Below are 10,731 nucleotides of genomic sequence, written 5' to 3' on the forward strand. Positions count from 1 at the left end.
CAAGCTGATAGAAGAGCAACTTTGACTGAAATAACCACTCGTTACAACCGAGGTATGCAGCAAAGCATTTGTGAAGCCACAACACATACAACCTTGAGGCGGATGGGCTACAACAGCAGAAGACCCCACCGGGTACCACTCATCTCCACTACAAATAGGAAAAAGAGGCTACAATTTGCACAAGCTCACCAAAATAGGACAGTTGAAGACTGGAAAAATGTTGCCTGGTCTGATGAGTCTCGATTTCTGTTGAGACATTCAGATGGTAGAGTCAGAATTTGGCGTAAACAGCATGAGAACATGGATCCATCATGCCTTGTTACCTCTGTGCAGGCTGGTGGTGGTGGTGTAATGGTGTGGGGGATGTTTTCTTGGCACACTTTAGGCCCCTTAGTGCCAATTGGGCATCGTTTAAATGCCACGGCCTACCTGAGCATTGTTTCTGACCATGTCCATCCCTTTATGACCACCATGTACCCATCCTCTGATGGCTACTTCCAGCAGGATAATGCACCATGTCACAAAGGTCGAATCATTTCAAATTGGTTTCTTGAACATGACAATGAGTTCACTGTACTAAACTGGCCCCCACAGTCACCAGATCTCAACCCAATAGAGCATCTTTGGGATGTGGTGGAACGGGAGCTTCGTGCCCTGGATGTGCATCCCACAAATCTCCATCAACTGCAAGATGCTATCCTATCAATATGGGCCAACATTTCTAAAGAATGCTTTCAGCACCACGTCAATGCCACGTAGAATTAAGGCAGTTCTGAAGGCGAAAGGGGGTCAAACACAGTATTAGTATGGTGTTCCTAATAATCCTTTAGGTGAGTGTGTATATATATATATATATATATATATATATATATATATATATATATATAATTTAAAATAGAATTTATATCAGGAAATTGTAACTGATTGGTATTCATTCCAGATGTTTACAATTTAAAAATACTAATCCAAGATTCATAGTTCAGTCAGCACAAAAGCTAAACTGCAGCATAAATACCAGATATAGTGTATGGGTTTATTGGAAATATTCAGGTAGTTTAGTGAATTCAATTCATTGTCATAAAGCAATGCATTTAATCCTTTTAACATATTATTGTAATTGTATGTTATATCACTATAATTAGGTGAGTCATACAATCTTTTGTTGAGTGCAGAAGGATAAAATAACATTTAAGTAACTGGTATAACAATTTTCTCAATATATACATATATCAAAACATTTTAGAACAAAAACATGTATTTTGCATAATCGGTTGTAGGAGTATGGCAATTTACATGCATTTACTTGCACAACAAAAAAAGGATTAAATGTATTTCACAGTTACATAATATTTTTTTGTTTAAAAAAAAAAAAAAAAATTGCTATAACACTAAAGAGTGTGGTGGCTTTGGGACCTTCATTCTTTCACCAGCTCAGAGGATTCAGGCACGTTGGGGGTTTATTTGGCTCTGTCTCATATTAACAAAATAAAAACATCTTATTGACTCAATATAAAAATGTGGGTGAGAAGTCTCCATGTCATCCATTTTTATGTGTTTATCAAGTTCCAGTTTACATGTCTGATAAAAACTTGAATATACCTGTATTTAAGCCAAAAACCCTATGGTTGTGGCCCATACTACTGCGGAGTATTTTCAACTCATTTGTTTTTATTACAACATGTAGCAACCTCTGGAAGTGCTTTGGTAATGACAGTTCTTTACATTTCATACATTTCTTTAAACCTTGGTATATTTAAATGTTTAATTTAACTTAGATTAACTGTTTGTTTTTTCAAACCGCAGATAGAAGCTGATCTGGGATATCCAGGAGGCAAGGCGAGAATTATCCACAAAGAGTCGGACATCATAACTGCGTTCGCTATCAATAAGGTACTCAATTATTTGACAAATTAAAGAATAATATATTCTTCCCAAAAGATCTTTATGAAGAGAAACTAATTATCTCTGGAAACATGAATGCCACAGAAGAGAAAATGGGCCTTCTTTTAAAGCTGTTTGTGATATTTTGTATTTTCAGGCAAATCGCAATTGCATAGCAATAGCTTCGACCCATGATATTCAAGAACTGGATGTGTCTGCAATCCTGGCAACTCAGATATTAACATGGATAGATGATGAAGCAGATGTGGAGAACAAAGGGTGAGGACTGACCTACTTTATCAAGTGCAATTGAACTGCAGCTCTATGCCAGATTATAGATTATTACTGATTGTTGCTTTTGACTGTGTGAAAGGTCACTGGCTGAACAAAGGAGAACTCATCCTCAATATCCTCAAACGTTCATATAGAAAAGATGAGCGACAATAATGTAGTTATATTTTTTCTTGTCAGGAATCTTTTGGATAATAACTGTTACTTTTTGTTCCTTAAAAAAAATTGCAATGAATTTTCCTAAAATGTGCAGACGATTTCTGGCATATATGTACACAGAGAATATGAAAATCTATGCCAATACAACCACTTTCTTTGCGAAACAAAGGGATTTCGTTTGTTGTAAAGCAAATTAATGTGTCTTATTAAATTGTGTGCACAGTTTACACTAATTATTTTTTTTCCCAAACTTGTTTGCTTTAGTGGTTGCTACAAATATGATGGAGTCATTCTGTCGGTTTGCTGTATTTCAGAAATGATGACTTCACGTTGATCCACGCACGGGAAGATTTCAGTACCATACAAGGTACCACTCCTTACACACCCAGCAGCCCCGGGACCCCCATAAACATGCCATGGCTGGGCAGCATGCAGACCGGCCGGGGAGCGTCTGTGGTGAGTGTCACTGTGAGAATATACCCATGAGTACCATGTGTTTCTGGCAGCATTATTCTTGTGTGGATGAATCGGTGTCGGGGGAAGGTATCAAGCTCAAATCAATTCCACAAGTGTACAGTAGGCATCGGGAGGGGAGAGTGTTCCTTGGTCCACACTGAAACAATGCGGTATTTGTTCCAGCTCTAGTTATTCAGTTGCACCAATCGCTTGGTGGACTTTTTCCAAGGCCCTTAAGGTCTGAATTTGTTAACCCCTGGTGTAATAGGATATAAAATTCTGCTGCATTATAAGACATCTGAAATATGTAGGCTGCAAAAAGTATGCCATGTCTAAGAATGGACTGGGAGAAATAGAGGAATTGTAAAGCAGTTGCTATAACATATAATGACAAAAATGAAACTTTACGTAACTGGACATAATAAAACTGTACATACATATTTTTTCTGTGAGTGTTTTACTTTTTTTGTAGGAACTAGCCAGCCAAAATGATATGGTTAGTGTTATTGGAATAAAATGGCATTTGTCTGCAGTCTATACTTTGCATTTCAGCAATGTATTCCAAAGCCCAGAGTGCAGGAGTCCATTAGCCCAAAATTCACAAGTGGCTAACCACAGTTTGTCTTTGGATAACTGTCACTTGGGAGATCAAATTGAGAGAACGTAACTGTTTCTGCTCTGAGTGGTTGGGCTGTTCCTGGCTTAATGGTCCCACGTTCACTAAGGTAACTTTGGGACACACCCCGACAGTACATGCTACGTGCATCCCGGAGGCGCCACTAAAGCAGTTTATTCTTCAGGAGAACAAAAAGCAAACAAACAAAGGTGTCATTACACACTCCAACTAAATGGCTTGCCTTTTTTGGCCTGTAATTTGTTTGTTAAATTATAAAAACAACATGACATGAGAGGCATCTTGTGAGTTTCTGAAAACGATTGCACAATGCTTCCCCATGGGTGGTAACAGCTGTTAATGAAACCAGTATTATTTTCAGATGTGCAGTTTAAGGCTGAAGTCTATCTTTTTGTGTTTGAAGATTTCTCTTCTCGAGCACTGTTTCCAGCACAGGGAGAGGTGTGGTATGCTTCCCAAGTGTGCCCTTCTACTTTCTTTCATGAGAGAGTAAAAGAAACATCTTCTCTGTCTATATTGATATCTGGAGCCTTTACAGCTGTGCTTTTATTTCTGGAATGCAGGCGATGATAATGCAGTAAAGATATATATATTTTTTCTTTAATTGCAAATCGTGCTTCTACATGACACAGCAGAGAGACACCATGCCCTTCTTCACACCACAGGTTTTCATTTATATATTTCTTAGTTTAATCTTAGAATAATGGCTGTAGAATTTTTGAGGCGATTCAAGGCGCTTTCCTACTGGCGTTTGTTATCTGTGTTCCCCCTCTATAGGAGACATGAAAGGCATGTAATTGTCCCTGTTCCCTCCCCCACTGTTCTCACAACCTTCCCTGCTCCCATTTAGTTACACCCTTTCTATTTACCTCTGTTTCCTTTACATGCCTCTTCTTCTGTGTTGCTAATCATTCACTAATCAGGAAAATTCTGCTAAATTAAATGGGATCAGAAAGGATTTGACAAAAAAGGAGGTAAGACTGTAGTCTCGTGAGCCCTTGTAATTCAGGTATGTGTAGATGGTGCTTCCAGTGACCAGGTATGGCCACCCGCTCGTTGTTCAGTGCGGCAGGGTCATTCTAGTGATGGGTGAAAGTGCTGATGCTTTTGTCTCGGACCTCGTGTTCTGTTGCTTCATTTTTAATTTGCGGATGTCTTCAGTCATCGTTCAAGTTTGCATCGTGGTGTTTTTGTGTTTTCACGTTGAAGTGCTTATTGTCCCGCCTCATCGGTTGGTATTCCATACATTGTTTCTTCAAAAAATAAAAAATAAAGTAAAAAACATCATATCATTTCACCCTTCACTAGCGATGTCTGTCTGCTGTATTTCTTGGTAATAATCATGGTGACATTTATACTAGCATTCTTTTTCTCTCTCTCTCTTTTTTAGATGATCAAAAGGAATATCAATAATGTAAGAAGAATGACCTCCCACCCCACTTTGCCATATTGTAAGTGACATTGTTTTTTATGTTATATTTTACCAAATCATCATGTATTGATCCACTGCTATCCATCTGAAGCTAGCCAGCTAAAAATAACCCTCAGACAGAGGCACATTGTTCGTTGAATGAAATGTATGCATTATTAGTTGTATCAACCATGTGGTTCCTAAAGCTTAGGCAACAAAATGATACTTGCCATTTTATTTTGCTTACTGTCAAATACTTAAATGGTTGGTCATTTTATTATAGATTTGTTTGTTTTCTTATTAGCATACACCCTTACCCAGGATAACTTCGTTTATTGTAACCTCGCTGTTTTTGTGCATATAAAATATTTTTTCCAGGCAAACTAATTTTCCCTTGGGGTTCTGTATTGTTGTTCACAGTATAACTCCTTTAGATTTGCATATTATTAATCATAGTCTCTATTTAACTTCTGAGACGCATTTCTTCCCAAATGTGTTAGACCTGACAGGTGCACAAGACGGAAGTGTCCGGATGTTTGAGTGGGGACATTCCCAACAGATCATTTGTTACCGAAGTCCAGGAAATTCAAGGGTTACAAGGATCAGGTTTAATTACCAGGGCAACAAGGTATATCCTCTGTCACTAAGTACTCTCTTTGATATTCAAATTAATCATCCTTCTAAACCTTTTCCAAGAAAGTTCTGATTCAATCAGTGTGTAGTGCATATAAATAGCGAAAAGTGTTATCAAACGTGTTGGATTAATTATAGCTTTAATTATAGCTCTAGACATTCTAATAAATATGTCCATTGTGTCGAAATGATCATTGCTAAGTAAAATATTTAACAAACTATTAGTATTAATTTCCTATTAAACTTTTGGTTGAAAAATACTTTAAAGGTGATATGATGCAGTTCTGCCATTTTTATTTTTTGTTTTTCTGCAACAGTTTGGCATTGTTGATGCCGATGGAGCCTTGAGTCTTTGGCAGACCAACACCGTAGGAAACACACCAAAACCATACCTGGTGAGCTAAATTAGGGATTTGGCTCAGCTTCATGAGGTTGATTTTTTTATTTTTTATTTTTTATTCTTAAACATAAATTCTGTCTCTTCTGCAGACCTTGCAGTGTCACAACAAAACTGCCAATGACTTCATTTTTGTGGGGTCATCCTCTTTAATAGCAACAGCAGGGCAGTCTGGTGATAACAGGTAAGATGTTATTATGAAAAAAAAAATACTTTAGAGGTAAATGTATCATGTTGTACACTAGTAAATTAATTCAGGTATGCAATGTAGTTTTTTATTGCTTTGTATGTTATTTAATTAGAAGTATACAATATTTCCTCACCACAGTTTTATTGATGACTTCCTTGTTTTCTGCAGGAACGTGTGTCTGTGGGATACATTAGTCACTCCTATCAACAGTCTTGTTCATGGTAAATCAATCCCTTCCATTGGTGTAAAATGCAGAAAAGGATTTGTATGCATCTTGGTTTATTTCCCCTCTATGAATTTGTACATTATTGATGACTTTGCATGCATGCATTTACTAAAGCATAATAGAACTGCTGAGCAGCAGAGAATCTTCTGACTTGTTTTCACTGGTCTGGTCTGTCATGATGGGCAACTCTGTGGATCCAGGAATTTGCAGTGTGTAACCTGTTTTAATGCAGTTGGATATATTAGGCATTATCCCACGATCTATGCAACATGAATAGATGTGTTTGATTTTGTAACCAATACCAAAGATTCATTGAACCACATTGAAACATCTGTTTAGTAGCCTCTTCAAATGAGCATGTCTTTTTGTTAGGAAATAAAGAAAAGCTTTTATTTAAAAGAGATTTTTATTTTATTTTATAGTGCTTTCAAAGTTGTCAGGTTCAACACATTTACTGCATTAAAGTTGGAAAGGAGCAACTGCAAAAGGCTTAGAAAGAATAGCACAGAATTCAAAGTTTCTTCAAAGTAAATGGTGGTGTTCTTGCTGTTGCAGCATTCACCTGCCATGACAGTGGGGCCACTGTCCTCTCCTATGCCCCAAAGCACCAGCTGCTGATCTCTGGAGGAAGGAAAGGTTTCATCTGTGTGTTTGACCTGCGCCAGCGGCAGCAGAGGCAGAGCTTCCAGGCCCACGATTCTCCTGTTAAAGCCGTGGCTGTCGATCCCACCGAAGAGTACTTTATCACTGGGTCTGCAGAGGGCACCATAAAGGTAACACGAGACCCCTCTGTTGGACACACCTCCTTTTCATGAATGATTGTATAATGTTATTTTCATACCCTGTAACCAATTTGAGTACTTTTTGTCTGTTGAAATCTGTTGATTTCTCTAGAGATTTGTTACAGTTCTGCCTCTTTATACCCGCTGATTCTGAAAGGATTAAACCCTTTTCAGATTCCACTCACACACATGTTTAAATATTACCTTTTTGTAACCTTTTCCTTTTTTATGATAACTCATTCTAATTCGAAATGTTCTGTATTATTACCAGTGATTATGCTATGCATTTTAGTCACCATAACTAGTAAAATGAAAGAAACGACGTATAGTGAGGGTTTTCAAAGTAAAACTGAATGATGTCAATGTTTTCCGATCCTGAATCACATTTCTACCTCTCTTGAAGATTTGGAGTGTGTCGACCCACAGTCTGATTCACACTTTCCTCAATGAACACGCCCGTCAGTCCATCTTCAGAAACATTGGGACCGGAGTCATGCAGATTGAGGCGGGTCCTGCAAACCACATCTTCTCCTGCGGAGCCGACGGCACAATGAAGATGAGGATCCTTCCAGACCGCTTTAGCACAATGAATAGTGACTGGAAAAATGATGTGAAGTTTATCCTATAGTATATTATTGTCTACTCTTTTAACAATACATTAATCATAGGTCACATTTAAACATGTAGTGTGTTATATTGTATATCATACACTCGTGCCACATAATTACAGATAACTTGCTGAAGTAGAGTTGTTTCAAAGTAGGCGATGCATCCTGGAAGCACTGATGCCTTATGAGAATTGTCAATGGTGTAAAGCTTTGATTTATGAGAAGTAGTACAGCTATAAAAAGAAATCTAAAGAAATAAATATAATGTTTCTGCTGCTTTTTTCCTTAATTTTTAAACTGGTGTCAAGGAATATGCACACAAATTATAACTGTAAGTATTTTTAATTCAAATATGTAAAGACAACTTGTATATGAACATGTAATATCAGATTAAATTTAATGTAACTATAAGAATTTTCCTTACTTCTGTGATAAGGATTTTTATGCCTGCTATTCAAATTATGTTGTGTTTTGTTGTACACACAAACGATCATGTTGTATGTTAGTTTAGTTTACTGAATGATAATAGCCCATTGGGTCCATATTTTCAGAATGAATTATTTACTGTTGGAGTTGAATTTCTGTGCATTTAAGCTTGCTCTGTTTACACTGCTTTTTTATTATTTAAAAGAAAATTAATCTAGGTGGCAAATGTGTGTTAGTTAAAACTATTTCAAAATGGCAGATTGTTCAGGGTTGGAAATACTGAAGGTAGAATTATTAAGTCCTGGGTCCTAAGAAGGATGAAATCTAAAGTTTTTATTACATTTAATGAAGACGATATTCCATAGGGGTCAATGTTAAATCAAACATTTCACAATGGTGTTCTGGGCCTGGAATAAAATGGACACACTGTTCATAGCCTGTCCATGTTTATAGATATGTTATGGATGCAAGCCTCAGTTTCAGCAGCAAAACAAAATGCATTTATTTCATGCACTTGAAACAACCTCCATTTTTTTTTATTTGATTTTGTATATTGAAGTATTTAGGAGGTGTTCTCAGTTTTTCTTCCACATTTTACTTAAGTTTAAGTATTTGTCGTTGAACATACCATTTTCTTTTAATACATATATTTACTTTTAATGACTTCTAAGTTTAAGGAATATAAAGCAAATTATTTATTGCTGTGATGATTAGAAAGTTATTCTTTGGAGAGGTGGGCTAAAATGTTGTTTCCTGTAAGAGAAACAGTTTTTTGGTTTTTTTATTTCTTCTCTTGAGGTAACTATTTCACCTTGTGAATGAGATGTGCAATGTGTATACCAGGACAGGGGGAAATAATGAATAAACAATGATTACACTGCATAATAGCAGTAATAATTGTGCTTAATTTAACAGCAAATTCTGAAAGGATAATGTCTACTTTTAACTGAAAATTAATCGAGCTTCAAAATAATCATTAAAACAAATAATTTTACAGTATTTAATAACTGAACATTCTGTTAAGCATGTTTGATGGGTTGTAAACTTCTTTGTATAAGACCACACACTTACAACAAAATGCTAATGAACACTGTTTTTTTTATTGTCTATGAAGGGCTTGCTGCAATGCAACTAGGGAAATTTGTAATGAATCTCAGGCTTTGGCTTTCTAACTAAATTATTTTTGTGAAAATCCTTTTTTCGATTTGAAATCCTGCTATTACAGTACACAAATGATTTGTATATTTAATGGAAAAGATATGCAAACATAAAAGAGAATCAGTTGTGGAGGATGAGGTGCATTTAATATTGTGGTAGCGCTTGATTTAAAGTATTTGTTAGAACTATGGATAAAAAAAATGTTAATTATAGTAACCTGCAGTATAATTTGTGTAATTTACACCGGTATTTTGCACATGTAAATATATGAGAAGCCTTATATAGAAGACTTATGATTTATTGGTGTGCCTGCCTTCTTGCATTCTAAGTAATTTGTAAAGATACATTATACATTATGGGTATATATGGGGCACGTTGTAAATGACAAAGTAACTAGCCAAACATTTTGTTGAGATATGGCAAACAGATGATAGTGCTTCCTAATCTCAACTATGTAAGAGCTTAGTTTTCAACTTTAAAAGTGTAATCTTGTAATGGTACTGTAACTGCTCAATGTGTTAATAGATCAAGCTCACATTCATTTAAATAAACATTTGAAAAACAAAAGTATACATTTACAAATGTTGTTCCATAGTATTTTTTCACCAGTATTTCAAAATGTACTGAAATACTCCAAACAGATTAAAGGATGGTCAGGGGTACAGAACCCAGATGATGACTAATTTCAAATGGCTAATGGTACTATTTAGATGGACAATTCTCTTAAACCAGCAACACTTTGTTCTGAGACTTTGAAAAATGTATGCAAGAAATAACGGATTACTTTTAAATTGCCCATTCAGTTTTCTGTGTAGAGAAAGAAAACCCTTTCCTTTCCATATGTTGTCTCAGAGGAGTTGCTTCACTGGATTGGAGTTACGACAGCCCAGATCTGAATGGGTTAGGAGGGATGAGGAGTCCTTCTTGGCTCCAACCCCTCTGATGTCATCGCTGAGATGCAAGACCCTAATGAGTTGCCTTCCTGAAAATATTGAATGTTGACTTAAACTTCTGGCTGGTGATAAACCAATTAATAGACTGGCTTGTTATCTTGAAAAGCAAAACATCTGTTGCTTTATTGACCCTATTGTGTGATGTTGAAGAATGGAATGACTGATACCGTGGCTTTACAAATGTACCTTATGTTTCTATGATATATCCTTGGTATGCACTGCTATGCTCTAGCAATGCCACTTTAAACCATGTAATTACCACTTTTGAAACCATTGTAGCCACAACAACAGGTGTGTATATCCATTACCATTGCTCCAAACAAGCATCAAATAAGATGTGACAGGGTAATGTTGCAGCTTGAAAACATTGGCTGAGCTGAAAAAAGGGCAGGGGGAAAAATACAGAATGGAACATAAAACTATAAAGTGTAATTTTATGGGAAATCCTATTTGGATGGATAATATGGAACTAACTACCATTACATGCAGAAGCACTGAACACTGATCCACATATAATACTGAAACA

At 36.3% G+C, this 10,731-nt stretch overlaps 1 protein-coding gene across 4 annotated transcripts in view; it reads left to right on the forward strand.

Annotated features, from left to right (window-relative positions):
- The window catches only part of dmxl1 (Dmx like 1), a 62,868-nt gene extending 53,049 nt beyond the window's left edge, over window positions 1-9,819 (forward strand). For all 4 annotated transcript variants that reach the window (XM_066711307.1, XM_066711310.1, XM_066711311.1 and 1 more), the window contains 10 exons: window positions 1,804-1,890; window positions 2,039-2,160; window positions 2,646-2,787; window positions 4,812-4,872; window positions 5,333-5,460; window positions 5,783-5,860; window positions 5,955-6,046; window positions 6,221-6,273; window positions 6,834-7,051; window positions 7,464-9,819. In XM_066711307.1, the coding sequence (XP_066567404.1) occupies window positions 1,804-1,890; window positions 2,039-2,160; window positions 2,646-2,787; window positions 4,812-4,872; window positions 5,333-5,460; window positions 5,783-5,860; window positions 5,955-6,046; window positions 6,221-6,273; window positions 6,834-7,051; window positions 7,464-7,688 (1,206 nt within the window). In that variant the 3' untranslated portion in view covers window positions 7,689-9,819. The remainder of the gene's footprint in view (window positions 1-1,803; window positions 1,891-2,038; window positions 2,161-2,645; window positions 2,788-4,811; window positions 4,873-5,332; window positions 5,461-5,782; window positions 5,861-5,954; window positions 6,047-6,220; window positions 6,274-6,833; window positions 7,052-7,463) is intronic.
- The last annotated feature ends 912 nt before the right edge of the window (window positions 9,820-10,731 follow it).

Source organism: Amia ocellicauda, chromosome 8, assembly GCF_036373705.1.
Source record: "Amia ocellicauda isolate fAmiCal2 chromosome 8, fAmiCal2.hap1, whole genome shotgun sequence".
Taxonomy (NCBI): domain Eukaryota; kingdom Metazoa; phylum Chordata; class Actinopteri; order Amiiformes; family Amiidae; genus Amia; species Amia ocellicauda.